Source organism: Kockovaella imperatae (assembly GCF_002102565.1).
Source record: "Kockovaella imperatae strain NRRL Y-17943 chromosome Unknown BD324scaffold_1, whole genome shotgun sequence".
Lineage (NCBI taxonomy): Eukaryota > Fungi > Basidiomycota > Tremellomycetes > Tremellales > Cuniculitremaceae > Kockovaella > Kockovaella imperatae.
In genome coordinates, this window is record NW_019028941.1 from 1628445 (window position 1) to 1655950 (window position 27506).

At 51.4% G+C, this 27506-nt stretch overlaps 9 protein-coding genes across 9 annotated transcripts; 3 read left to right on the forward strand and 6 right to left on the reverse strand.

Annotated features, from left to right (window-relative positions):
- Positions 1 to 247: 247 nt before the first annotated feature.
- On the forward strand, positions 248 to 4165 carry BD324DRAFT_613395 (alpha-mannosidase). The gene is made up of 7 exons (XM_022014494.1): positions 248 to 408; positions 465 to 511; positions 562 to 2265; positions 2319 to 3050; positions 3100 to 3562; positions 3621 to 3819; positions 3879 to 4165. Exons 1-7 carry the CDS (start codon positions 345 to 347, stop codon positions 4096 to 4098), a joined length of 3429 nt encoding a protein of 1142 aa, XP_021874824.1. The 5' UTR covers positions 248 to 344; the 3' UTR covers positions 4099 to 4165.
- BD324DRAFT_659805 (cation efflux family-domain-containing protein) lies at positions 3896 to 5943 on the reverse strand (the record flags this gene model as incomplete). The annotated part of the gene is made up of 7 exons (XM_022018891.1): positions 3896 to 4468; positions 4523 to 4797; positions 4847 to 5193; positions 5243 to 5280; positions 5334 to 5448; positions 5503 to 5612; positions 5670 to 5943. 7 exons carry the CDS (start codon positions 5941 to 5943, stop codon positions 4239 to 4241), a joined length of 1389 nt encoding a protein of 462 aa, XP_021874825.1. The 3' UTR covers positions 3896 to 4238.
- Positions 5944 to 6588: 645 nt separating this feature from the next.
- On the forward strand, positions 6589 to 7860 carry BD324DRAFT_640765 (dihydroorotase; the record flags this gene model as incomplete). Its single annotated transcript, XM_022017369.1, has 5 exons — positions 6589 to 6629; positions 6694 to 6781; positions 6825 to 6984; positions 7039 to 7184; positions 7234 to 7860. The coding sequence occupies 5 exons, from the start codon at positions 6589 to 6591 to the stop codon at positions 7858 to 7860; spliced, it is 1062 nt and encodes a 353-aa protein (XP_021874826.1).
- A 115-nt stretch (positions 7861 to 7975) lies between these two features.
- BD324DRAFT_648038 (hypothetical protein) lies at positions 7976 to 10041 on the reverse strand (the record flags this gene model as incomplete). The annotated part of the gene is made up of 5 exons (XM_022017765.1): positions 7976 to 8267; positions 8326 to 8708; positions 8764 to 9608; positions 9664 to 9778; positions 9943 to 10041. 5 exons carry the CDS (start codon positions 10039 to 10041, stop codon positions 7976 to 7978), a joined length of 1734 nt encoding a protein of 577 aa, XP_021874827.1.
- Positions 10042 to 10524: 483 nt separating this feature from the next.
- On the reverse strand, positions 10525 to 13047 carry BD324DRAFT_648039 (hypothetical protein; the record flags this gene model as incomplete). Its single annotated transcript, XM_022017766.1, has 11 exons — positions 10525 to 10553; positions 10605 to 10695; positions 10743 to 10784; positions 10831 to 11068; positions 11116 to 11125; positions 11181 to 11949; positions 11996 to 12177; positions 12230 to 12270; positions 12318 to 12464; positions 12519 to 12722; positions 12782 to 13047. 11 exons carry the CDS (start codon positions 13045 to 13047, stop codon positions 10525 to 10527), a joined length of 2019 nt encoding a protein of 672 aa, XP_021874828.1.
- A 445-nt stretch (positions 13048 to 13492) lies between these two features.
- On the reverse strand, positions 13493 to 15508 carry BD324DRAFT_613412 (mitochondrial carrier domain-containing protein). The gene is made up of 11 exons (XM_022014495.1): positions 15225 to 15508; positions 14954 to 15073; positions 14797 to 14904; positions 14621 to 14752; positions 14432 to 14564; positions 14305 to 14389; positions 14241 to 14256; positions 14103 to 14193; positions 13961 to 14029; positions 13894 to 13905; positions 13493 to 13840 (listed from the first exon to the last, which is right to left on the reverse strand). The coding sequence occupies exons 1-11, from the start codon at positions 15322 to 15324 to the stop codon at positions 13771 to 13773; spliced, it is 936 nt and encodes a 311-aa protein (XP_021874829.1). The 5' UTR covers positions 15325 to 15508; the 3' UTR covers positions 13493 to 13770.
- A 346-nt stretch (positions 15509 to 15854) lies between these two features.
- On the reverse strand, positions 15855 to 21123 carry BD324DRAFT_613418 (multidrug resistance protein 1). Its single transcript, XM_022014496.1, has 9 exons — positions 19885 to 21123; positions 19408 to 19837; positions 19259 to 19356; positions 18793 to 19204; positions 17806 to 18736; positions 17232 to 17759; positions 16281 to 17180; positions 16099 to 16216; positions 15855 to 16040 (listed from the first exon to the last, which is right to left on the reverse strand). Exons 1-9 carry the CDS (start codon positions 20650 to 20652, stop codon positions 15999 to 16001), a joined length of 4227 nt encoding a protein of 1408 aa, XP_021874830.1. The 5' UTR covers positions 20653 to 21123; the 3' UTR covers positions 15855 to 15998.
- BD324DRAFT_613419 (exocyst complex component Sec5-domain-containing protein) lies at positions 21124 to 24644 on the forward strand. The gene is made up of 15 exons (XM_022014497.1): positions 21124 to 21213; positions 21269 to 21422; positions 21479 to 21504; positions 21559 to 21756; positions 21803 to 21883; positions 21934 to 22079; positions 22134 to 22372; positions 22433 to 22551; positions 22595 to 22696; positions 22732 to 22865; positions 22916 to 23285; positions 23330 to 23637; positions 23699 to 23957; positions 24040 to 24218; positions 24313 to 24644. Exons 1-15 carry the CDS (start codon positions 21183 to 21185, stop codon positions 24553 to 24555), a joined length of 2589 nt encoding a protein of 862 aa, XP_021874831.1. The 5' UTR covers positions 21124 to 21182; the 3' UTR covers positions 24556 to 24644.
- Positions 24626 to 26854, reverse strand: BD324DRAFT_613434 (hypothetical protein). The gene is made up of 10 exons (XM_022014498.1): positions 26714 to 26854; positions 26585 to 26653; positions 26405 to 26477; positions 26206 to 26305; positions 25641 to 26078; positions 25441 to 25549; positions 25264 to 25380; positions 25073 to 25169; positions 24888 to 25008; positions 24626 to 24818 (listed from the first exon to the last, which is right to left on the reverse strand). Exons 1-10 carry the CDS (start codon positions 26750 to 26752, stop codon positions 24728 to 24730), a joined length of 1254 nt encoding a protein of 417 aa, XP_021874832.1. The 5' UTR covers positions 26753 to 26854; the 3' UTR covers positions 24626 to 24727.
- Positions 26855 to 27506: the final 652 nt, after the last annotated feature.

Here is a 27506-nt window from a genome sequence, read left to right on the forward strand (position 1 = left end):
GCTCCCTCCATCCAGCCCAAGTCCCCCCTCCACTCCCCGAAGCCAAGCTCTGCTCTTGATGCCACGAGTGGAAAATTGCCACGTCACCCCACTCTGGGCGGTACTGCGATTCGCCGATTCTCCCATTTCCGGGGTGTTTTCTGGCCGACGAAAAGTGGGGGGTCAAGTGGGCGGCGGCGAAGGGCGCAAAGGAGGAAACTGCGGCGGGCGGGCGGGCGGCGGGCAGAGGGACCACCAAGCTATTTCCATATACATCTTGCCACGATCTACTGTACATTACAGAGGTAGACAAGGCAGTCTCACCTCATCTCTCCATCCAATCTACAGTGTACAGATAGGTCACGATGAGCGGTCTCAAAAGCGGTTCAGGCAGCCTCGGGGCTTACCCGACCAGGAACTATGCTGCTCGTAAGCGTCTGCCTCTCCTCAAGTTTGATCGGGTGCTGATGCGGTGGACTATGCAGGCTACAAGGGTATCGGAGATATCCACAATCGACTCAACCAGTTTACTGTGAGCGCTACTCACTCGAGTATCGTGTCCCCGCTGACTATATACACCAGGGGGGAGCATACTCCGACAACAATCTGGCAGCAATGATGTTCTACGGTCGAAAGAACGACTCTGACCATGTCTCGCTCGAAGTCTGGTCAGCTCCTGGACTCTCCAAACCCACCTTTGAGGAAGCCAAGAAGGCTACTGGCTATCGACCAGCTCATGTTGGCGAGTCATTCGGTCCATCATGGTCGAATCACTGGTTCAAAGTCACAGTCCGAATCCCCAAGGACTGGGAGAAATACGAGCGAGTCCAGCTCGAATTCGACCCGTCTGGTGAAGCTTTAATCTTCAACACCGATGGTCTTCCCCTCCACGCGCTGACGGGTGGTTTTGGTGGTGATCGACGAGTCGAATTCATCATTCCCGAAGCTGATCGAAAGGCCGGTGTCGGACACTACTTCATCGAAGCTTCATGTAATCGATTGGGAGGTCAGAACGATATTCAGCCCCCGAATCCCAACAACTACTACCCCCTGAACAGTGCCGATCTAGTGGCTGTCAACCTCGACGCTTGGGCGACAATGTACGACTTTGAATGTCTTCATCAGATGGCATACGACCTTCCCCAAGATTCTCACTTGGCGAGGAAATCAGAATACGTCGCCAACAAGATCATGAACGCTTTCAGGGATAAAGATGAATCTTCCCTTGCTGAATGCAGGAAGATCGCCCAAGAGGTACTGGGAGAAGGATGGATAAGGGAAGTTGAGAAAGACAGCAAAAATGCCGACAAGCAAGAGGGAACTCTTTGGGGTATCGGACACTGTCACATTGACACTGCCTGGTTGTGGCCTTTCCGAGTTACTCAGCAGAAGGCAGCTCGATCATGGTCTACTCAGGTCGACTTGATGGAGCGATACCCTGAGCATCGATTCTCCGCCACTTCTGCTCAGCAGTACAAGTGGGTTGAGCAACTCTACCCCAAGCTTTTCGACCGAATCAAGGAGAAAGTAGCCGACGGTCGTTTCCAACCTCTGGGATCTACTTGGGTCGAAATGGATGTCAACATGCCCACTGGAGAGTCTCTCGTTAGACAGTTCCTCTACGGTCAACGATACTATGAATCCCGATTCGGATTCCGATCCAAGATCTTTGTCCTGCCCGATACTTTCGGATACTCGAGTCAACTCCCCCAGCTTTGTCGACTTGCCGGAGTTCCATACTTTTTCACTCAGAAAATGTCGTGGAACCTTGTCAACACTTTCCCTCACAATTCGTTCAACTGGATCGGTATCGATGGATCTCAGGTCCTCACTCACCTGACTCCCGTCGACACGTACGGTGCCCAATGTAACATTGACGAAGTTCGCAAGGGAATGACGAACCACAAGAACTCGGATGTCACCAATGACGCCCTATACCTCTTCGGAAATGGTGACGGCGGTGGTGGACCCACCCCCAACATGCTTGAGAAGCTCCGACGAATCCGAGCCGCTAGCAAGCAGGATGATGCAGGTGGCCTGATTCCACAGCTCAAGATGGGAGGAAGCTTTGACGAATTCTTCGAGACGCTCCGAGCCAAAACCGACAATGGCAAAATCTTGCCCACTTGGAAATCAGAGTTGTATCTCGAAGTCCACAGAGGAACTTACACCTCGCACGGTTCCATCAAGAAGGGCAACAGGAAGAATGAGATCCTACTTCGAGAGGCAGAGTACGCCGCCACCATGGCTTCTCTTGCTGATCCCGACTACGAGTACCCCAAGGCGGTACGTTTGTCTCCGTTATCCGATCATCCTTCTCAGGCTGACATCAATGTTAGAAATTCGATGCCGCTTGGGAAGATCTCTTGCTATGCCAGTTCCACGATGTCCTTCCTGGAAGTTCTATCGCTATGGTGTACGATGATGCTGAGGAGAAGTACGCCAACATTGTCAAAGTCATCGGCGGTGTGCTCGAAGAGGCTCATCAGGTCCTTTACGCCAACTCGATCCCCATCAACAAGGTGACTGACCAGGAGGGAACCCTGTTCGCCGTCAACACAATGCCCAACTATCACCGACAGGAGATCATGGAAGTCCCGGTCGATGCGCACGCCTCGATCAAGGATGCCTCTGTCCAGATCAGCCGAGATGGACACACTGCCTACATGCTGATGGAAGGAGGCAAAACTGGCTCCGCGGAAGAGATGGTTGTCGTTCCCAAGAGTATCTCCCAGGCCTATGCTCAACGACCCCGCGTGTCCGTCCACACCACTGGTCCTCAAACTTTCATCATGGCCAACCAGTCTGTCCGCATGACGGTCGACGATGGTCGAATCACCAGTCTCTATGATGTCGCTCTTGACAAGGAGCTCATTGCCGAGGGTATGACGGGAGGAATGGTCATCATGGAGGATCAACCCAATTACTGGGACGCTTGGGATGTCGACTCGTTCCACTTGCAAAAGCAACAGCACCTCAAATTCGACCAGATCAACATTCTCGAGTATGGACCGGTCAGAGCCACCCTTGGGGCTACCGTTATGTACGGACAGAGCAGAATGGAGGTCGAGGTATGTCGATCGAGATGGCCGTTGTTTACATTGCTGATGTTCCTCTTAGATCTCCCTCGATGCCATCTCTGCCTCAGTCAACTCTGACGCCCGAAGTATGGTCCGCTTCGACGCCGTCATCGACTGGCGCGAGTCTCACCGATTCCTGAAGTTCGAGCTTCCTCTGGACATCAACTGTGACTCTGCAACTTATGACACCCAGTTCGGAGTCATCACTAGACCAACGCACAAGAACACGTCCTGGGATGCTGCCAAGTTCGAAGTCTGTGCACACAAGTTTGCCGACCTCAGTGAATATGGCTATGGTGTCGCTTTGCTCAACGACTGCAAGTACGGATACGCCGTCGATGGCAATGTCATGCGCCTGTCATTGCTTAGATCGCCTAAGGCACCTGATCCAAACACTGATATGGGCACTCACCGAATCTCCTGGGCTATCTACCCGCACGCTGGTGTCTATGCTGAAAGTGATGTTGCGGATGTTGCCTATGCTTTCAACCAGCCCATGAAGCGTGAGTCGTACTCTCTTCCAAGCAAATTCCGAGTGAGCTGACTTAAACATACCCACAGTGCGTCTTACCTCAAGCCCCATGGCGTCTTCCCACATGTTGGGTGCCTCCTCGCCATTCAAACTCCACGGAGCTCCCAACGTCCGACTCGAGACCGTCAAGCGAGGAGAGGACGACAAATTCGACATGGACGGCAAAAAGACAATCATCATCCGATTGTTTGAACACATGGGAGGTCACGCGAAGACTTCGCTCAAGATGTGAGTGTGGCCGGCTAAATTCGTCATCCAAACAAGATGCTGACTTCCCGCTCCTTCAGTTCCGGACTCACCGTTAAGAAGGCAGAGATTGTCAACATTCTCGAAGACAACATCTCGGACCTCAACATGTCGCTCGAGACTGATGACGAGTCTGATGTACCGACGTCTGTCCTCAACCTCAACTTCCGTGGCTTCGAAGTCAAGAGTGTAAGGTTGACCATTGGCGGCGAGAAGAAACGTCGAGTTTCAGGCGGCAGTGGCTCCTGGGTCAAGCTCTAAAAGCTGAAAGCTGGAGGGAGGATGAAAAAAAGCTTGCGAGGAAGGACACTTTAATTACTGCTGTAGACTCTTAAGCATCTACATGCAATCATGTGCATCTATCTGTACCCTACTCAAGACAAGGTCATCTCGACGCATGCCTACCAATGCGCGTCTCGTCCAAAATCAGATACGCCGACTGCCTCTGTTCCCTTATCTGTCTCCTTCTTACCATCCGCTGGGTCCTCGTCTACGTGGACGTGTATCCGGACTTCTTTGACTTCCTTTCGCGCGCGGAGCAAAGCATCTCTGACCTGGTGCTCGATCAAGTGCGAGTCGACAACCGTCATAGTTGGCGGGACGGTGATGGTCAAGTCAACCAGCGTTTGTCCTACGGGCGGCGTGCGCGTGAGTTGGCTACATTCTCGGGACACGCAACACTCACCACCCGATTTGACGCCTCGAACATTCTTTATCTCGAGGACACGTTTACCGTCCACGAATTCATTGACAATCTTCTTCATTGCTACTCTTGTCTTTTCGTCTACTCCTCGATCTAATAACTCGAACAGGGCTTGTTTCGTCAGACCGAAACCTTGTCGAAGAATAAAGAGCGAGACTGCGATGCCGCCTATGGGATCGAGGAAGCTATAACCGCCTAATGATGACCCAAGGATGGACACCAAAGCTATCAGCGAAGTCATGGCGTCCACGCGGTGACTGAAGCCAGAGGTCAGAGAGAGAGAACCACTAACCAGTCTAAACTCACTGCAAGGCATTGGCCTTGAGAACTGGTGAATGCTCTTCCCTGGCGACTTTCGCGGTGAGCCTGTAAAGCCATTCCTTGACGGCTATGCTGCCCACGGCGAACCAAGCAGCATGCGGATTCAAGACGGCTTCGTGGGAATGAGCATGATCGCCCAGAGAATGGCTGTGATCGTGCGAGTGACCAAGAAGTCCGTGTGAGTGGTCATGACCGTCAGCTGATGGACCATGAGAGTGAAACATTTCTAAGAGTGGGGAAGGGACGCCGTGCGGTAATATACGACCTAGTGTCGAGAGGATTGAGTCGGAGGGATAGGATTCGAGAAAGGGTATGAGAGTCTGTGTGAGAAGCTAAGTTCCTGTTAGAATGGTCCACGTCGAGGCCTTTCAAATATCTCACATGATAGGAATGCAGTCCAATGCCCGCTGCGCTGCCGACTGAGGGCTAAAGTCAGTGACACGCTCAGATACTCCTTTACCAATCCGCTCACCAAGGATAAAGCTGACAGTCAAGGTACCTAGCGTTTCAAACTTGCTGAAACCAAGGGGGTACTTGTCTGTCGGCTTCCTCCGTGATATTCGCCAAGTTGTCAAGGTGACAATGTCCTATGATTGAGCCATTCAGCTTGACATTGCCTTGGGGCCTGAGGCGGCACCTACGCCTAGCAGATCTGACAAGCTATGTCCGGCTTCTGCAACAAGTGCTGCAGAATTCATCCATAGACCTGCGAGACCCTTGGTAATGGTCAAACCGACATTGGTTCCGAGTCCTGAGAAACCGGTCTATCAGCGGACAATCGGCTCACTACAACGGGCTGTTCACCTACCGAGTAACGTTATCTTCGTCCCTCTATCAATCTTGCCAGATTCCAAAGCTTGCATGATCTGCTCCGCTCCCTCGTGATGATCGTGATGATGGGCTGAGAATATTCCATGGTGATGATGATGGTCGTGCCCATCGTGGTCGTCGTGTTCATGCGCGTGGCTAAGTTCAACCTCGCGTCCAGATTTGCTCGCTGCAGGCTTCGAGCTGGAGCTTGGTGTTGGACCAGCAGAAGAGGAAGACCCGGGTTGACCCGAAGCGTGCCTTCGTTTCGGCATACCGCTATTCTTGACGCAGTGACAAGTAGACGCAGAGGAGACAGTCCAGAGACGAGTCTGTCGGGATTTGATGGAAGTCAAAGACGATGAGAGGATGGATGATGATGTTATAAACTGTCTCCGAGCGCAAGCCCGGGGTGAAAGGGAACTATGAGCAAGGCGATACCTGATCGTCTCTGTCCTCGATGCCCGTATCATTGAAGAGCGGAGATTCAAGCCCGCCCGACCCCAGCCCTTATAGGGGAGGGAAGGGGATCCAGCCTTGACGCAGGGTTTATTTTCGGGCTACTGAGGATCTCCTCGTAGATGGGTTGAGGAGACACGTTCGTTTGCGCACTGTATCCTGGCGCGAGCCAATCGGAGCGGACCAAAACCGACACTCTCGGAGGGAAGAAGGGGAAGTCTTCGATGTGGCTCGACCAGATAGATCGATCTCCCGGATTCAGCTCCAAATACGGCGACCTGAATGATTGAGAGAGGATAGACCCATCCGCAAGATTATCTTTGCGCAATGGCGGAGTGAAATTCGCCGAGAGTGTAGGTGGAGGGCAAAAAAGTTGAGAGTATCTGCACCATGCTGTCTGCCATTCGGTCAAGCCTTTACACCATCGGAACCCACAAAATAGCACAGCAAAGCTCCCGAACATGTCCTCGGTCGACGAAATCGTCCTTCCTGCTCCAGCAGAGTGAGCTCACCGGCCCAATACTACATGTCTGCATCTGACTGCAATCGCTGACTCCCAATTCCAGCTTTCATGTCCACGTCCGACAAGGACCGATGTGCGACTTGGTCGTTCCTCACGTCTCACAGGGAGGTATCAGGACAGCCTATGTCATGGTGAGTCTGCCTGATCTTCAGGCCTCTTAAGTGCCTTCCTCAGCCGAATCTCATACCGCCCTTGACGACCACGGACGCGGTGATTGAGTACAGAAATCACTTGCAAAACCTTGACCCGAAAACTCAATGGCTTATGACGCTGTATCTCCACCCAGATGTCACGCCTGATGAGATCAGGAAGGCTTCAAAGGCAGGTATCAGTGGTGAGTTTACTACCATGACGTCTCCGACACATGCGTGGTGGTTGACAAGTCAAGGTGTCAAATCCTATCCCCGAGGTGTCACTACAAACAGCAGCTCCGGTATTGAAGATTATACCGTCTACTATCCCGTATTCAGAGCCATGGAAGAGGAAGGCATGGTATTGAACCTGCATGGGGAAGTCCCCAGCGACCCGGATCAGGTGTGTCTGTCGGCAGCCACGAGGTTCCCACCCTGACTTGATCTTACAGAACATTTCCATCCTCAATGCAGAGAAACACTTCTTGACCCATTTACGCAAACTAGCACATAATTTCCCAAAACTTCGCATCGTTCTCGAACACGCTACGACATCCGAAGCCATCTCTACCGTCCTTGAACTCCCTTCCAACGTCGCTTGCACCATCACAGCTCATCATCTCTATTTGACAATCGACACGGTCGCACCTCAACCTCATCATTTCTGTAAACCTTTAGCAAAGGAACCCAAGGATAGGAAGGCACTACAAGAAGCCATCAAATCGGGGAATCCCAAATTTTTCCTAGGGTCTGATAGTGCGCCTCATCCGACAACATCCAAGGCGCCTGGCTTGGTCGAAGGCGGAGAACCGAGTCCATGCGCCGCTGGAGTGTATACTAGTCCGATCCTCGTGCCGCTCGTCGCTACTTTGTTAGAAAGTTTTGGAGCCCTGGAAAGATTGGAGGGCTATGTCAGTAGTCATGGTAGAAGATTTTATAATGTGCCACCGGAAAGGGGTCAAGAGCTCAAGCTGAAACGGGTCAAGGGACAGAAAGTTCCCAGCATCCTTCGGGGCGAAGGCACAGAGGTCGTGCCGTTCTGGGCAGGTAAAGACCTGGATTGGGAGATCGTCGAGTAATATAAGCGCAGCTATCGCTCAACTGTAGTCATAATGCGTCCCTTGGCGTCCAGTTTCAGCCCTATGCAGTGTATGCCATGTACAATACTTGATCGGCTGGTCGATCACAATGTTACTAATAGAGTTTTCGCGCACGCCAACGCCAAAGTCGGCCGACTCTGCCTCCCAAGCCTTGGGTCCAGTCCACATGTCCCAGGGGCGTCTTATTGGTCCGAGTTCGAAGTCCTTCGCTCTCCAAGATCTCTTTGACCACTCGCAGCGCACTGCCCACGCAACCTTCCAGTAAGGGTATTCCAGAGTGAGCATAGGATCCCACAAAGTGAATTTTATGCGATGCTTCGTCGGATGAGCCCGGCGCCACGCTCAGTGATTCGAGGATGGTATCTGGATTCTCAAGTGGCAAAGCTCTGGCACACGAAGCGATCAGTCAGCTAGGTGATACTATTATTCCTTTGCTTGACTAACCTCTCAAGTCTCGCTATACCTAGGACAGATCCAGAGGCAATCGGTACGATTGGATTTGTCGTTTGTAGTATCGGACCATTCGATTCAAAACCACTGGGAGGATATATGATGTGCGTCGCCATGGTATACACCTCGTCGTTCTTCGGACGGAAATAAGGCATAGACATCTGATGGAAGGCGGGTTCCATCGGTGTGGATGGACCAGATGCGTAATTAGAGGGGGATCGCGAGGTCCAAGTTGACGAAAGGGCTGGAGTTGGCCCATAGCTTGATTCTGTCGTCGGATGTAGCAAGGATGAGTCCGGCAGGACCAGGTTGATGTCTCGCGTATCGGCGTCTCTCGGTAGCACAGAGTAGTCTCGATGTGTTACTACAATGGTCTCCTGCGTGGCATGTTCAGGAGGATGTCAAGTTGCTGACAAACGCGGGAAGACTCACCCTGTAAGAGACTCTGTACAGCGCTGACTTGAAGAGATCGACTCTGCGCTGATCCTCATGCGAGTCCATGCCTTTGATCATGTCTATTAAAGAAATGGCAGCGCTAGCCTGAGTGGCGATGACGATTCTGTCCACGATTATCTCATCACCTTCTTTCAAACTGACTTTGAAGGCCTGATCACCCGTCGGCGACGGTCTATCATCTCGAGATGCCTTCGTTGTCATGCGAATCGCGGAGATCTCAGCGCCGAGCCTAATATGATCTTCGCCGCCTTGAATTCTCAAAGGCTCGACCAGCAGTCGGGCGACATCCCTTGCGGAATGTTGCGCCAGAGCGTAATGACTCGTTCCAAAGGTGTTATGAACGTACGCCAGGATTGTATCGAGCGGTGTGTTGAGGACGTCGGAACACGTCATGGTGCCTACTGCCGAAAAGATCGGCACAAAGATCTCATGGATGAATTCTCCTATTATCCGATACAGTATCGGCAGATCGGAGATCGAGTCGAGTAAGGCTGAGAGCGTACGAGGGAGAGGGAGGAGGGTATGCCATGAGATGAATGATAAGACCAGGAGACAGATGTAGCATACGGCGAAAATCGTCCAGCGGACTGAGTGTCGGAGGAGAGCGATGAACGAGCTGTAAGCTTTGTGAGGAAAGGAAGGGAGTGAAAGACCTGATGATCCAGAATGAATAAAATAAGTGGAAATTGTCGGTCGGTTGGAATGAGAAGCTGAGCGAAGGGGAGATGGAGCATGAAGTCGAGAGAAGGAGAATGTAAAGTCTGCAGAGGTGAACGAGAGTCCGAGATGTCTGTAAAGCGCAATCAAGAGAGGGTAGTAACCTGCAGCGCGCAAGTCAGCTTAGACCTGCCACTTTGAACGCGCTGTGATACTGACCGCCTTGGAAACTCCGCATGGGAACGTCGACCACCCAATCTTCCTGGCCCCAGGGTACCTTTGCGTTGTCCCTTGGAATGACAATGGAAGAAGAATGGAACCCTAGTTGATCAGACTGCCCAAAAAACCATCATGATCAGCAGCAGCAGCAGTCATTCAGTTTTTTCGGACACCTCGAGGGATCGGCGTCCTTGCTTTTGGATCATACAAGCCCAGAATAGCTAGCGCCATGGCCAGGAATTGAGCCGCCTCTCGAGGGCGATACGCGAAGGCACTCACCCGTTCGACGAGAAAGACCTCACAACCTTCCCTATGCAACAAGTATGCTGTAGTCAGACCGGCTAGACCAGATCCGATGACCAACACCCGTGGTGGCATGGTGGAGGAGATCAGCGGTGGGTAACGACAGTGGGGGGGGAGCTGGATGACCGGATGTCGCGTCTAGATATCACAGTGACTGTCTCATCGACGTTTGTCAACCGCTCAAACGCTTGCTCTTCGAGTTGGAACGCAACGAGCAGTGTAAAGCCCGCAACATGGCGACCGGGCCCCGTACCAAGCCCTTCGAAAATCTCGTCTCATGCAAAAGCTGGGCGCCGACTGCCGTAATTTTTCCCAATCGCGTAGAGATTCTTTCGGCTAATAACGATCACGAATAGGGTCTGCAGGGGTGTACTAGTCGATCGGAAGAACTGCATATGTGGAAGCGATATGGTGTCTGCTATACTTTGCACTTGGGCTGTTGTTGCCCTTGCACCTCTCCCACCACCGTTGACCTTCTCATTCCTTGTGACCTGAATTGCATCGAATCCCAAGAATGAATCCTCCGAAGCGTCCAGGCTCATCTCGTTGTGATTTAATTTACTTCTTTCCTCCAACCTTTGCGATGACTGATCCGGATCATGTAAGCGTCATCCGACATGGACAGGCCATCAACTCACTCTCATCCACAACTCCAGGATCAGCGATAGATGAAAGATCTCCCAGTTGGTCGGCTTCGCCTGCGACCACCTTTCGCAAGATCCGTCGCATCTGCTGGAGTCAGCACCTTCCCCTGCGGAGCATCGTGCGTTACACACAATCTTTCCAGAACGAGTCTTTGGCAAGTCTCCGACGAGGTACTGAAGCAAATGAGTTTTCTGCACGATGGACGTCATATTCACTCACAATCTTCTTAGGGGCAGCGAATGGTCCGATAACCTTCCGCACCTGGATAGCGAGTTCTTTGGTCAGATCCGCCTCGTTTGTGCTTTGGGTGTCGAATTCTGGCTTCATCGTGACGAAAGCAAAGACAGCCTGACCGGTGATCTCATCGGCGGCTCCGACAACGGCAGTCTCAGCGACGCCCTTGTGAAGAATAAGCGCCGACTCGACTTCGGCGGTGGACAAGCGGTGACCGGAGACGCTGCGAGACATTAGCTTGTAGTGGGAGCGGTACCTGACGCGACGTACTTGATGACATCTGGGAAGGAATACGCGTCAGCTCCACACTCCTCTCCCTGTTTTTATCTACTCACCATCCACACGACCCTTAATCCAGATATATCCATCCTTGTCTCTGCCAGCACCATCCCCAAAGAAGAAATATCCAGGATAAGGCTTCATGTATGTCTCAAGGTATCGCTTGTGATCCCTGAAGACGGTTCTGGCGATTGATGGCCATGGTCTCTTCGCAACCAAGACACCCTCGACATCGTTTCCCTCGAGCACCTTGCCACTCTGAGGGTCAATGATGTCGAGATCGAAACCGAAGAAGGGGAAAGTAGCGGATCCAGGTTTGGTTGGAATAGCACCTGGCAGGGGAGTAACGGCAATGGATCCAGTCTCTGTCATCCAGTAGGTATCCACGATGGCACATTGCTTCTTGCCTGCAAATTCGTGATACCAGTGCCATGCTTCAGGGTTGATGGGCTCTCCAACTGATCCGAGAACACGCAGGGAAGACAGGTCGTGGTTCTTCACAAAGTCTTCGCCCATTCTTCTGAGGAGACGAATGGCCGTGGGTGCAGTGTACAAGTGTGTGGCCTTCCACTTGTCGACAAAGTCCCAGTATCGGGAAGCGGTAGGGTAGACTGGAGTGGATTCAAAAACGGTGGTGGTGATACCGTTGGCCAAAGGTCCATAGACAATATAGGTGTGTCCAGTGATCCAACCGACATCGGCCATGCAGGCGAACTTGTCCTCTGGATGAGTGTCAAAGACGTACTTGACGGTGAGATAGGCTCCAAGCAAGTATCCTCCAGTGCAGTGAACGACTCCTTTTGGCTTTCCGGTGGATCCAGAGGTCTTCGAAGGATCAGCTGAGCTCAAAAGGGAGGTTTCATCAACTTACGTAGAGGATGAATAGTGGGTCTTCGGCGTTCATGTGTTCACAGGGAGCATAAGTGGGCACCTTGGCACACTCCTCGTCCCACCACATGTCTCGTCCCTCAGTCATGGGAACATTGTTGCCTGTTCTTCGGAGAACAAGCACTTTCTCGACCAAAGGGCACTGCTTTAGGGCAGCATCGACAACTGAACGATATAAGCTTTGCTCTCAGAAGCAAGCGGAGATGGACCGGCTTACTTTGCTTGGTGGCAATGGTCTTGCCTCCTCGCTTGCCCTCACTGGATCAAGGTCAATTCTCCGCCGATGCGCGAAAAGGCGTACTCACTCGGTGGTGATGACGACCTTGCATTCACAATCGTTGACTCGGTCTCGCAGGGACTCTGCACTGAAACCGGCAAAGACGGCCGAGTGCACGGCACCGATACGTGCACAAGCGAGGAAAGCAGCAGCGGCTTGCCAAGTCATGGGAAGGCTAGTATGAGTTATTAGGTACTCTCCGAGATTCAGCAAGTCTCATCTATCTCACTAGATTGACACGGCATCACCCTTCTTCACTCCCCACGATTTGAGAACATTGGCGACTCGGCAAGTCTCTCGCATGAGTTCAGCATAGCTGATTTCTCTCGCTTCGGACGATTCATCCGCTTCGTAAATAATGGCTGTCTTCTCTGGGTTCTTGTAAAAGTGTCGATCAAGACAATTGTAAGAGGCATTGAGGGTTCCTTCGGGGCTATGACAGTCGTTGGCACGAGTCGTGTTTCGGCGTAAATATATATGTGTGTGACTCACAACCACTGAATATCTCCATGCTCGAAGCCTCCAGCTCGGACAGTCTTGAATGGTGTGTACCAATCTAGCTCTCGAGCTACTTTGCCCCACCATTCATCACTGTCTTTGCCTACTGTCTTGTTGTATTCAGCAAGGTAGGCCTTGTAGTCGGGTCCAACGTGGGGTTTGGGTCTGCCACCTTCTCCTTGAAGACGGGCAGGAGGATGGAAAACATCCTCTGCTCCGTGCACCGAGTCGGGTAGAGCGTGGAAGTGGGTGTCAGACATGACAGGGAGGGAATCAGCGAGTTGTAAACGAGTCTGACGAGCGACGAGTGGGGGAAGAAAGAGCTATTTCAGTTCTCGCGACTGAATATGGGGCGTCAGCGTGAGCACTTGACCAGAAGGGTAGGGTCAAACGGTCAAGTTAGACATACCTGCTGAGAATTCAGTGATACTAAAGCAGTAGCGAGGACCTGACAAGTATTGCAGGATCAAATGTAGCCGCAACGTAGATGTGAGAGAGAAGACCTAGACGCCTGCTCCCCTATTTAACTTAATCCTGCCTAATTTATGGCCACGTTTTGTATAACGAGGAGATTACGTACTCTATCCCTTCAGTCTTCGGTTACATTGTATTAACCGTGATATTATTGCAAATGCCGAAAAGACGGATATGGTGGAAAGAGGTGGGGGGGAAAGGTGATCGAAGGGCCCACGACATCCAGTGGCTATCACTGAGCATGAGCTGAGAGGCCCTCCGTCTTGACTATGCCTTGCAATGGAACAGGTCGATCTTGGCTGTACATTCCATTCAATTCGCTAGTGAACAACCTATCGTGCTTTCATCCTCTGTGCGCGCCTGAAATCTACTATCGTCATCGGCATCGCGGCCTGACGCACAGACATCCGACATGCGTCTAAATCCCATCCGCAGATCCTACAAAACCTCCCGCTGACAATCGACGGTTCATCGAGCGGACGCCATGGTCCCTTGCTCCAAGTCCCTCGTCACAGCGCTTTGCCTCCCGCTTGTCTATACTTGTCAATACCAGATTTAAGCTGTTCAAGAATCAAGAAACTGCGAGAGCATATGAGCACATGAATGAACCGCGTACCTGAAAATAGACTTACATGAGAATGGTTCTGGTTTGTCAAAAGTCAGTTATGGGTTCCACGGGTCATCAAGACGGACACTCACGTGGGCTGCAGTCTCATCCAGGCTGGAACCCAACCTTTGAACATGAACATGGGCCCCTCAGCTGCAAGACTGTCACGCATCAAAATCAGCATATGCAGGGAGGTGGAGATGGAGCGGGGCATGCGGCATGCGGCATGCTCACGATTGTCTGATGACAGCGATGGTACTGGTTGTGCCTGCGCCTTGAGCATTCATAATTCTGGACTTGAGCACATCGGCAGGCGAGCAAACGGCTAGTGACTGGTCAGCGGGGGGTCTATCGGCATATGGAGCCACTCACTGGTCGCCACTGTACCCTGTGTCCCAATTCATCAGCGTTGTCACAATCTGGTCGATGTGCTTACAGCTCCCAGAGAAGCCACGAAATGGCATACGGGTCCGTCGGTCAAAAGTTTGTTGGATATCAACTGCTCCTTGAACCAGTCGTAACTGCACCCGAATTCAGCATACGTTAAGAAGTGGTTACCATACCTGGCCAATTGAGACATGTTCATAAGAACCGCTCTAAAGCCATTGGGCACCACACCACGATACCATGATGCGATTCCCTCCTGTTGAGTCATCCTGTAGAGACCCTGGATGGAGTTTCGATAGTTGTATCGCTCTGTACGCGTTTTCCCATCAGTGTCAATCCAGCATTGGTGCGGCACCTGGACCCACTCTCAGGAGGCTTGGCTTTGTCCGCTTGCATACGGACCATCATCAACTCGGCAGGGTTTCCAAAGACTCCAGCTACTCCTCCGGCTATAGAACCAGCCAGAGCCATGCGCCATGCTGGCATTGGTCCGGGTCCTAGTAGAACTCGATCAGCTTGAATTTTGCATGACGATACCTACCATCTTGTAAAGCCTCTTTGGCAGCATCGTAGACTGCGAAACGCATCATGGAATAAGTCATCTGTCGGAGGAGTGTTCCCGTGAGACCGTCAAACAATCCAGTGAAGCCTGAAGAGGGGTGATATTAGGGAAGTCACAAGCAGCGCCTTAGACTCACCATTCGCAGCGACCGTTTTTCGCATGGAATTGAGCATGCCCTTATCTCCAGACGTTTGTAACCTGACTTTGGTCAAGTCTAAAGGATGCGTAACGGACGCAGCAAGGGACGCAGCGACACCTGTGCAGTCAAGTGGGTCAGCCATAGCTCTCCTGTAGACAAGGTTTGGATTCCCCTCATTCTGAGGTATGTCGCGACTGTTTTGAAGGGTCGAAGTGGATACAGCGTGCCCGGTGCGCGTCGGACCAAGTATTGAGGCAGCTCGACTCACCTCCCAGCCAGAATGGATATGGCTTCTTCACCAAAGTGGTCCCTGGAGGATTGACGATACCCTTTTCGGGCGCCGTAGATGGAGTTATAGGAGCGGACATTGTTACAAGAGTAACAGGTCAAAACCTTGGGAGAGAGTCTGTCGAGGTCCAAGAGCGTCAGTCAAGTCAAACTCCTTCGAATGGCCAATATCCGAGAGCAGTATAGAGCGTACCACGTCTTTCCATGAGGCTCCCCTCTCGGACCGACCGGGTAAACTCACCGAATGGTGTGAATGGCTTGGGAAGTGGGATACGAAGCAATTCCAGGTCAAATTCTCCAAAGATGACGCCGCGATTGGTCTGTCAGCCTCCGAGCCCCTTATGCGTGCAGATTCAAGATGATCTTGACACGGCTGATTGATTGAGTGTATTCAGAAGGTATGAAATGGCTACGCCCATGAATTCTATAGAGTTCGCAAGGGGAGGGGGGGGATGGGGGGGCGAGGGAAAGTGGAGGCCGGTCTGAAGCTCTCAGGTCTGACGCCTCTTTCTAACAGATGACTCCGAAGAATTCGCTGCTATATTACCCCGCGGGGGGACAGCTTACAAAAGATGCACGCGGGATCACGGGATCACGTATGTGCGTCCCACTTCATCTCGCGGTCCCCGACAGCCGATCTCACACAGAAACAGCAAGGGCAAGAACTGGACAAAGACATCTAAGTATTACATCACGCATGTTGGTCATGACAAAAATGATTGGACCCGATCAAGATCCATCTTGTATACCTGATCTACTGCTGTCGACTCAGATTCTGCATCTGTACCAACTCATACTGCGGATTATCAGGACAATATTCCCAAACAAGTAGAGTGAAAAGAGTGAAGACTCACGTAAGATCCCTTCAAAGCCAACAATTCTGAATGTGTACCCTTCTCCTTGACCTTGCCGTCGGCGAAGCAATAGATAATGTCCGCCTTTTGAATCGTACTCAATCGATGAGCAATGGCACTAGAGGAGTGAGAGAAGGAGTCTACATCAGCCGAATCGTTTGGCGATACTGATGATCACTCACATCGTCGTCCGTCCCTTTGCAGCTTTGTCAAGTGCATCCTGAACGACTCGCTCAGATTGCGAATCCAGCGCGGAAGTAGCTTCGTCCAGCAAAAGGACCTTGGGATTCCGGATCAAAGCTCGGGCAATGGCGATCCGCTGTTTCTGACCTCCAGACAACTGTGATCCTTTGCCTCCGACCTCAGTATCGAATCCGTCAGGAAGAGACATGACAAAGTCGTAAATGTTGGCATTCTTAGCGGCCGCGAAAAGTTCTTCATCAGTGACTTCTTCCATTGGTTTGTTGGCTCCGAGGCAAATGTTGAAACGGACAGTTCCAGCATATAATGTCGGCTCTTGAGAGACGAGGGCCAACTGACTCCTGTAACTCGCAACATTGATCTCCCGAATATCTACTCCGTCCAGAGTAACTTTGCCGATCAGAGGGTCGTAGAATCGCTCGATCATTTGCGTAGTCGTAGATTTACCACATCCTGAAGCACCGACCAACGCGACGTACGTGCCGGGCGGGACGTCCAGTGACAAATCCCGCAAGACTCGAACGCCGGGACGAGAAGGGTACCTAAAGTGAACACCTTCGATTCGGATATGTCCCTGGACCTGAGTCGGGTCCAGCTGGATGCCTTCAGGGGACAAAGCATCGATCTCCGGAACATTGTCGACCAACCGGAAGTAGTTGGCAGCTGCGCCATTGGCTTTAGATGCGTCAGGAACAAAGTTGAACACGTTTCCAGCCTGAATCGAGGCGAAAATGACAGCGGTGAGGACGGTGAAGAAGTGGGCAGTATCGTATCTTCCACTGATGATCCACAACGATCCAACGTAAAAGACGAGGGCGATGATGCAAAAGGAGATACCTTGACTTGCACCGTAAAGCAGTTGCGACTTGATGGAGCCTTGTCTAGGAGGATGTGAGCATTGACATTCCTCTGAGAGTACTTCCCTGACTCACACTGCAACCTTCAGAGGTCCTTTCAGGGCTGTACTGTAGATCCTATCTACATCGTCTTCTCTAGTGAGCGAAGCGACAGTTCGCACAGCACCAGCTGCTTCCGAAGCGAGATGAGCTGAAGATGCGTGGATTTTGCGCGTCTTTTGTTCTTTGAGTACGACGACATGAAGTCGGAAAAAGCCTCCAGAGACCAAGATAGGGATACAAGCGATACCAATGAGAGCCAAAAGCGGGCCATAGCATAGACCGATGATGCAACCTCCAATCAAAGTCGTGAGGGACTGAAGAATAGTACCCATGGTACTTCCAAACAGTCCCTGGATCCGTTGAGGCGTATCCGCGATATCAGAAGTGACTGCTCCAGTCGAATTCTTCTCCTCGTCGAACCATTCGATATCGTGTCGGAGGACACTACTGAACTGAGTGCCTCTCAGTTTGGCAGTCAAATCCCAGCCAGCTCGTGCAAAGCAAGAGATCTGCACAGTAATTGCTGAGGCAGCCAAAATCGCAGTGATGAAATAGTACCGGCTGAGAGAGATCATCAGTTCAATCGTTCTGCAGTTCCATAACTCACGCCTTAACCGTCAGCTCGTGCTTGAGAAGATTAGGATCCTGAAGTTGGAAATCTTGCAGAGCACTTCCGAACAGAATGGACAGAGCAGGGTAAGTCATCCCGGATGCCATGGCTCCCATCAAACCAAGGACCAAGAACCACTTGTTTTCGCCGTTCATCCCGGTTAGACGTTTGTACATCTTGAACATGTTGGGCGTCTTCTCAGCAGCTTCCTCTTCCTCTAGCTTCTTGGCAGTGATGTCCTCCATCATTGCACTGGCCAAAGACCGTCCGGTAACGGCTCGAGTGAGGTCGTATCCATTCTTCTCGGTGACGGGCGAACCAGGTTGAGAGACAGCGAGCATGGCAGGCTTGACAGCATCAGGGTCCGCGACCTCCTCGCCGTCCTCTGCAGCTTTGGCCTTGGCAGCTTCCATAGCGAGCTTCTGGTTCGCCACCAACTGGGCGTATGGACCATTCTCATCCGCCAAGAGATCATAATGGGTTCCTTGCTCCAAGATTTCTCCCCCACCCATGACCACGATGGTGTCTGCATCCTTGACGGTCGATAGTCGATGCGCAATGACTATAGTGGTACGGCCCTTTGATGCTTTGTCCAGAGCATCCTGTACGATGCCTTCGGATTGAGTATCCAGGGCAGAGGTGGCCTCATCGAGCAAGAGGATGCGAGGGTCCGAAACGATGGCTCGGGCAATGGCGACTCGTTGCTTTTGTCCACCAGATAGAAGCATGCCTCGTTCTCCAACGTGGGTGTCATATCCATGTGGCAGCTTGAGGATAAAGTCGTGCGCATTGGCAGCCATGCAAGCCTTTTTGACGAGCTCAAGCTTTTCAGCATCAGATGCGTTCTCCCACTTGGACCCGATCAGACCGTGTTCAACGTTGCCTCGAACAGTTGTCCCAAACAGAGTCGGTTCCTGGGAGACAAGACCTGAGAAGCACCGCAAGATCAGATCTATGAGACGCTTAGGGGACGCAGCTACTCACCGACATTCTGTCTCAGCCACTTGAGGTTAAGCGATTTGAGTTCACGGCCGTCCAATGAGATGGTGCCCGAAATCGGATCGTAGAAGCGCTCGATGAGACTGACGACGGTCGACTTTCCACTTCCACTAGCACCGACTAAGGCAGTCGTCTTGCCAGCGGGGAAATTGATTGTCAAGCCTTTGAGAATGGGGACATTGGGTCGAGATGGGTAGTGGAACTTGACGTTCTCAAAAGTGATGGTTCCATCGACATGGTTGGGTTTCTCGCCACCAGGATCTGCCGAATCAATGGCGGGGATTCGATCAATCGTGGAGAAAAGTTTGGCGGCGGCACCTTGAGCTTTGGTGACTTTTTGCATTTCAGGTTGAACCATAGCCATGGAGAATGATCCAATCAGGATGGACATGAAGACCTAAAGGTGGCGGAGTAAGAAGTCTGTCTGAGTGAAGATGCGGTGACGCCTCACGTTGATGACGACACCTGCGTTGTACTTGTTCGGCTCTCTCACTGCGAGAATACCACCAAAGAAGAACGCCAGGGCGTATGCGCTGTAGATAGCAAAGACTGTGGCGAGGGTGAGTGTCGTCCGGTATGGTAATGCCTCGAGCGACTCACACATGCCACCAACACCGAGGCCCTCAACCACAGCGAGTTTTCTACCCTTTTCTTTCATAGTGTCCATGTAGACTTCGAATTTACTTCGGAGTACTGCGACTGTTCCGAATGCTTGGGCAGTACGAACACTTCCTACGACCTCTTCTGCCAAGCTACCACCTTTGGCAATGGCATCGAGGGCTTGCATGTTCCATGGTCCCATGAACTTGTGCATCATGATACCGACGAACATGATGACGATGAGGATGGATGAGAGGGCCAGGGCGAGAATCGGTCCACGGACAAAGGCGAGGACGAAACCGGTGACGAACGTAGCAAAGTACTGCACGACAAGAGCGACTTTCTCAGATGTGCCTTCTTGAACCAGGTGACAATCTGTCTGGATTCGCGTAGCCACTTCTCCAGCGCCGACATCGTCAAAGTAGGCGATCTGTGTGAGACACGTCAGCTCATCTTTGGACCTAGAGCTTCCCTCACATCTTGTCTGAGAACAGCCTTGAGATAGCGTTGCCTGATCCTCTTCGCGTTCAACTCTCCTGTCCAGTTGAAAATGAACATGTATGAAAAGGTGGTGATGAAGATTCCGATACCAATGGCCATGAGGTACAAGGCATTATGACCCGAGGCGATTCTGAGGTCATGTTTGGCAGCTTCCAATGCAGCCCTTTCCGCCGCAGTGGCCATACCTCTGTGCTCGGCGATAGTCTGTTCAATCTTTCCAAATTCCGTGATGGACGTTGTGAATCGACCAAAGATCAACGTCATCAGAGGTTGAGCTGCTCCGGCCGCGGCAGCGAGGATGACTCCGATAATGTTGAAAGTTCTCTCGAGAGGAGTCGCAAACCGATACAATTTGAAGAATCCGACTGGTGGTATTGCGGCCAACTCTTCTTCTTTCTCTGAGTTCTTCTTCTCGGCGGCTTCTTTCGCTTTACGAGATTTACCAAATGAGAACCCTTTCTTTTTGCCATGTTGTTGGTGACTGACCCCAGTATCTTCCGAAGATGTCGGAGTACTGGCTCGTAAAGTTTTCTCAGATACAGCAGCAGAAGGAAGGTTGGAAATGGAAGTGTGTGCCGCTTTTGTCGTTGAAGGATTCGTAGCATCTACCGAGATAGGACCTTGGATGGTAGGCATCGGGACCCCACTGGTGGCTACGGCGCCTTCGCGAGTGAGTTCTTGCTTTTCAGCCATGGTCGCATCTTCCATGACTCGATCAGACGATGAGTCTGGCTCGACCGTCATCCTGAGTATTGCAGAATAAGAACGAGAGGATGAAAAGGTCTGGTAAGACTTGACACCTGACCTCTTCGAGATGTATCGGCACCGCACCTGATTATTATTATTATACTCGGCTGATTACCACCTCGGAACCGAAGGATTTGCGTAAATTCGGACTATGTTCGCACGGAGCGAGCACTATCGAGATAGCAGGTTGTCTGGACGGGCGGGAAGGTGGGTCTTACGACACTGAAGTACCAATCTGCTCGTCTTGGATGGTTAGATGTCAAGATTCAATAAAAAGCGACGACAGTTGAGCGTGCCGATGTGGTCACAGCGTCTCACGCGGACCCGGGCTCTGTTGGCCGTCTGCCTTCTTTTTTTCATGTTTTTCGGGCGCCGAGCGGCGGGGGGATCTTTGGTTCCCAATTCCGACGGAATACGTGGGGTTTTTTGATTCCGTCGTCATCGAGCTCGGCGAGCTTCACGCGGCAAAGTCTGTGTATGTACAGCGAGATACTTCATAGACTGGGTGGTAAACATCGTTGAGGCAGATGAGCCGCAGAGACATCGACGAGGCAGCAGGTGAGATATACTCCTGGTGCTTTCGTGTGATGAAGTCTGACCAATGCCGCCCCAGTCCTCAAGCTGTATGGCATCTCGTCGCTCGACCCACAAACCTGGGAAGCTGTGGACCATGATGTAGATGGTCCTCTGGCAGGCACATTGACAGGCGAGGACGGAAGTATGGTCGAGGAGGTAGATCCATTGGGGCTGAGAGGGCGGCTATCTGGGTCAGTCATCTTCCCTTACCTGGATAGCTTGGAGGTTACTGATGGAGTACAAACAGGGCTCACGAATTGGACCTCAGGACTCGTGAGTCTCTGGCCTGCAACAGTGTTTCTTGTACACACTTACACGAAAAGCTAGGTACCGCTACGACCTTATCGTCCAAGTCTTTCGACCCGAAAGTCTTCTTATCGGCCCAACATCCAGATGCGTCCTATGCAGATCTTAGGAAAGGAATAGTCAATCTCGAACGAGCTATCGAATCTCGGTCCGAAGCTGTTAGGATCCTGGTCGAAGATCATTTCGATCGATTCGTGAATGTGAAAGCGACGAGTGATGGTGAGTTTCCGGACCAATTGTCGCACCTAGCTGAGACGTCTTCCAGTGGTGTACAAGGACATGAAGGAAAGCTTCTTGGCTCAGGATACGGATCATGGGACTCGGGAGTTGAGGGAGATTTTCAAAGGTGAGGAAGTCGCCGAGTCGCCCAAGTGTCGGACCTCACGTTATCATTAGTCGCTGCCCATCGATCCGATCAAGTCTTCTTGCCTGTCCTTGAGAATGCAGTCAAGGCCCAGAAGCTGAGGTCGACACTGGGCGTATTTGAAAAGTCAAAATTCTTATTCAACCTTCCAGGACTCTTGCTAGAGTCTATCAACCAGGTAAGCAATCACGTTCCTGTCATCTTGCTCTCAATGGTTGACTCTGTACGCCAGGGTAAATACGAGCAGGCCCTCCGAGACTATCGTCGTGGAACGTTTCTATCCACGGCGAAATCCGGTCCATTGATACCTGGTTTGCCGAGCTCGACATCTCAACAACGAGAACAACAACAACGTATTTTTGATAAGATTTGGATTAGCGTGGAGAAAATCATGGATGATATGCGTGGACGACTTGATGCAGGCTTGAAGGATTCGACAAAGACAATAGAAGAGCACGAGAAGATTATCGAGTGAGATGGGCGCCCACGCCAGGTGCCATTGAGTGTCAGACGGCATGCTGATCGGTGTAGGATTCTCGTCGAGCTCTCTGGGACAGATGAGCCTGCTTGGACATATCTAGAGTATCAGCACGCACACATCGTCGAGCAGACCAGGACAATCTTCCAGAAAGCTCAAGACGCTGCCAAAGGTGAGAGGCAATGGTTTCCGATATTTCCTCTGACCCTGTCCAGCTGCATTAAACGCGAGCGCCGACCAGCCGTCGAGCTCTAGCTCAGTCTCGACGCTGCAGCGACAGCTCCAAGCCTCACCGGATGCTGATGAGCAGCCGATCGGTGAGATCAACCTGAAGATGCACGGCTCACGAAAGTCGCAGCTACGCCGACGGATGATGCTTGGATGGCTGTCATCCAGATGGTGAAACGGGTTTCCGAGTATTTGAGTCATGCTCTTCCAGATTTTTGGCGAATCGGCAGAGCTTGCATGGATGGCAAGCACAGAACAGTACGTGTGATCTTTTCCTTTTGCCACTTGCGTTTCTGACGTATCCGTAGCGAGACTCCTCCGGCGCAATCACTTCGAGCAGGCGATCCAATATCAACACACCGAGGCAGATGTGCCTAGACATTACCAAGCTCTACGTGTCACTGCTCTCACAATTCTTCACGTTGTCCGATATCAGCGTCGCCGAATCAAGCATCAGGAAAGACACCGATGATCCAGCAATACCAGATTTCGTGCCCGTGGGATCTACTGTTCTCACGGCGTGTCAGTACGCTGAAAAGCTAGTGGAAGAAGCTGGTGACCATGTGGGAGAACTGATAGGGCTAGATATACATCCTGAGGCTGGTCAAAGCTTGAAGAACATGCTCGAGAGTCTCAGGTGGAGGATGGAGGAAGTCGTAGCTGCAACATGGACGAGGGGTGGGCAACAACAATGGCTTTTGAGCCCAGCTGATTCATCCCAGATACGAAATCACTTCACGAGCTCGAAGATTGGCATCTTGCCTCGACAAAGACTCAACATCGTTATCTCTCACTGGTTGAGACGCTTCAAACTCGAGTGGTGGCTTCCTCCAAGATCATTGCGAGTCGTAAAGGCGAAAAAGAGACTGTACCGACGACTTTCAAGCGTCGAATCAAGGATCATTTTGTGGACACGATGTGCTTTATTTTTGATGGGATCCTCAACGCCGCGACGCATCCGCCGTCTGAAGCAAGGAGGGGAAGTTTGGCTCGAGCATCAAGTCGCCGTCTGCTAGCAGTACGAGATATCGTGAGTGTGAAGGATCGTCTGGCCTCCACCCTCGATGCTCGACCTGACTATGTCTGACTAGGATACCCGGCTTCTCATGACATTGGCCAAATTTCACCAATTACGCTCGCTCACCCTCTCCTCTCTCGTATCCAAGATCTCTGCCACCCTCGAGGTGGATACGAAACGAGATTCTGATGTCTTGGTGGAAGTACTCGATAGCATGGACGATATGATCTACCGCGACTATGTTGAGCGAAAGACTGTGGCACTGGTCCAAGCTGTCGAGGATGGAATCTTGAATGCAGGTGTGGATTGGCTCAACACTGCAAAGCCAACGGGTAGGTCCCGGCATGGGGGTTTGCATGATCGCAGCGATGGATGGCAGACAACCATGACACCATGCTGACTGTGTGACTGCAGAGGTCAGACCGTACATGCACAAGACCATTCTCCTCCTCGTCGAGACTCACTCAAAGATCAACGACGTGGCCCCTTCGCTTGTTCGACGGATCATTGAAGCGTTAGTCAACGAGGTGACCAAAGTCGCTCTGAGTTCTTTCGAAAAGATCACGCAATTCGGTACGGGAGGCATGTTGATGGTAAGTGTGTCGTGGGGTTTGGGGGCCCGACAGCGAGAAGGCTGGATTAACAGCTGGTCATTGGCTGATTGACCCTTCTCTTTTTGTCTTCCAGGCAACACTGGAGATTGAATACTTTCATCAATCGGTCGGACAGTACATTACGTCTGAGGCGAATGATACCTTGTCCAAAATTTACGATACGATTTCTGCGAATTACAGGAGACAGAAATCCACAGACGACTTTCACCGCGAATTGGAGAGCTTGAGAAAATTACTGGGCGACAGTCGGAAAGCAACGGGCATGGAGACTTTGTGTTTCAAGCCAGTGTTGAGAGACAAGAGTAGAGAGCGGTAGGATACTATGGAATCACGACTTTGCGCGAATGAATATCTTGACGCTCCGTATGCATGCCCTCTCTCTCACACACACACACACACACACACACACACACACACACACACACACACACACACACACACACACACACACACCGCCCCCCCTTGTTCCCGGCTCTTACATTTTTCCTTTAACCTGATTTTGCCATCTCCACGGCTTTGGCAGCAGCCTCGTCCAACCCATCAAATGGATAAATCTTGAGTCCAGACTCTTTGATCATCCTAGACGTTGGGGACGAATAAGCTTTGGGCTCTCTCACACACGCTTGACCTCGTGCGTCCTGCACTCACTGCTTTGCCTCCTTCTCCTTGGTTCCTTGCAAACGAACAATCAAGGGAATTGTCAATTGCAGCTCTTTGGTCGCTTTGATGATTCCTTCAGCGATCACATCGCATCGCATGATACCTCCGACTAGAGGCCGGGTCACCGTCAGTCGCCAGAAGTATAGCGATTAGTCTTTATGACTTGAGCTCACAAATGTTGACAAAGATACTCTTTACGTTCTTAGATGTCAATAGGAGCTCGAAAGCCTTCTTGACAGCTTCGGCCGTGGCACCTCCTCCCACGTCCAACTGCGAAAAGGGAAGGGGAAAAGACAGACATCAGCTTGGGTCCAATGCACCAGTTTCTGTCCGAGCCAGATCTGGCTACCTCCATCACACTTACAAAGTTTGCAGGTTGGCCTCCGTGCAGGTTCAAAGTATCCATCGTGGCCATGGCCAGTCCAGCACCGTTGACTAAGCATCCGATATCACCATCAAGCTTGATAAAGTTGAGTCCGTACTGGAGTTCGAGGCATTAAGCGGGGATCATATACACAACACTAATTATTTGGAGACTCACCTCGGCGGCCTCGACCTCTTGAGCGTCCTCTTGAGTGGTATCACGGAGGCTGAAAACGTCTTTTTGTCTAAAGTCTGCATTGTCATCGAACCCAAATTTGGCATCCATGCTTCATGATCGGGACCAAGCAACGTCAGTTCCGTTGATTGACACGTTCGCTGATGGTGACGGACCACCACCACCACCCTGACAAGACTCACCATAAAACTCTTCCGTCCTCCATCTCGGCCAAAGGGTTGATCTCAATCTGAGTCGCATCCTTCTCTTTAAAGATGGTATATAGATCTCCAAAGACTTTCGCAGCGTTTGCCCTCGCTTCCTCTTTGAATCCCAATTGTTTGGCCAAGTTTTCAGCATCAGAGGCTGAGATTCCCGTATCAAAGTCCAACGAGGTCGTGATGATGGCATCTGGCGTTTCTTTCGCAACATCTTCAATGTTCATGCCTCCTTGATTCGAAGTGACGAGGACAGGACATCCACGCGCTCGATCGTTCAGGATAGCAGCGTAGTATTCTTTTTGAGGAGGCATACGTTCAGCCAACATGACTGTATTACAGATCCGTCCAGCGGCTCCAGTCTGCTTCGTGATGAGTTTTTGACCTAGCATCTTTGAGGCGTATTCTTTGGCTTGAGCGGGGCTGGGGTATAAAGGGAAAAAAAAGATGGAAGCGTCAGCTCTGTGACCTCCGTGTCCCGCCTTGCGCGTAGCTTCCAGCAACAACTGAGGTCGCGTCGCTGTGTAAGAGCCTCTGGATCACCACTTACGAGTCCACCATATGCACTCCTCCCTTGAATCCATTCTCAAAGTGTCCTTTCCCACGACCTCCGGCGAGAACCTGAGCTTTGATGACCAGTTTGTCTTTTCCTAAATGAGACTCGTCAGCAGGCACTTTATCGTTGCCCTCCCTCTGCACATGGCTTTCCGAGACAGTGTAGAAGTCAAGGACAATGTCATAACACTCACCAAAGTCCTTGGCGACTTGTTCAGCCTCTTCCGCCGACTTTGCAGGGACGGCCTTGGGTGTCGGGATCCCGTACTATGTGACAACAGGTGTCAGTACTCCGACCACACATCGTATCTATCTTCTTCGCGTTCGCCTTCGCTTTCGCCTCGCCTCGCCTCGCCCAGAACCACCCAACTCACATCATTCAACAACTTGACAGATTGGTATTCATGAATTGAAAGGTTGCGTCGCTGTGCTGCATTTTGAGCCTGAGACGAATTAATCGTCAATGTCTGACTCTCTCCGCCTCGCAGTGATCGTTGACTTACCTGTTGAGCCAGAACACGGGCTTTGGAGAATCCTCTCATGCTGAGTGATGATCAAGAATACAAGGTGAGCTTGAACAGAAAGACAGTTGATTCCCGATATTCACCAACACCACCGAAAGACAATGAAAGGGGGGAGCTAGCTGAATCCCGATTCGGATTTACTGCCGAGCAATTCCGGGTCTTAATGACAATGCAGCTTTTTACAGGACAGGATACTGGAGATCTTGTGCGCAATGGGGGGCTAATGCATGAAGGGGAGGGACACAATCATCAAGACTGTATGGTTCAAACAAGACATTTTTCCAGCTGGTTCGTCAAGACTACTAGAGTCAATCGACGATTGCCCAGAAGCCAAGTCTAAAAACTACAAGTTCTCTCGACCGGCCTATGAGTTGCCTCCCAACGCTCTCGTCCTCCCTGTACTAGCCAGATGGAAGCGAGAAAACGTAATGAGGAGTAACCGTCCTACCCCTTCCGCCTTGAGGCCCCGTCGACATTGAATAGAAATGGATATGAAAAAAAACCGACTGGCACTTGACGTCCAGACGTGCAAGACCTGTGTTTGCCCTTTGAGAAGAAAGTATGTCGAAAAGCGATGGAGATCAATGCAAATTTTGTGATGGTACGTGTTCCAGACAACAAAGTGGTGGGGTGATCTGATCTGAAGAGACCTGGTGGTCAACCGCGCTGCGGCAACAAGCCCTTCTCGTCATGTTCGTTTCGAAAGAAGTAGTAGCGGTGTTGGTGGATGATGCTGTAGAAAAGATCAAAAGAGTGTCGTGCCGCCGAACAA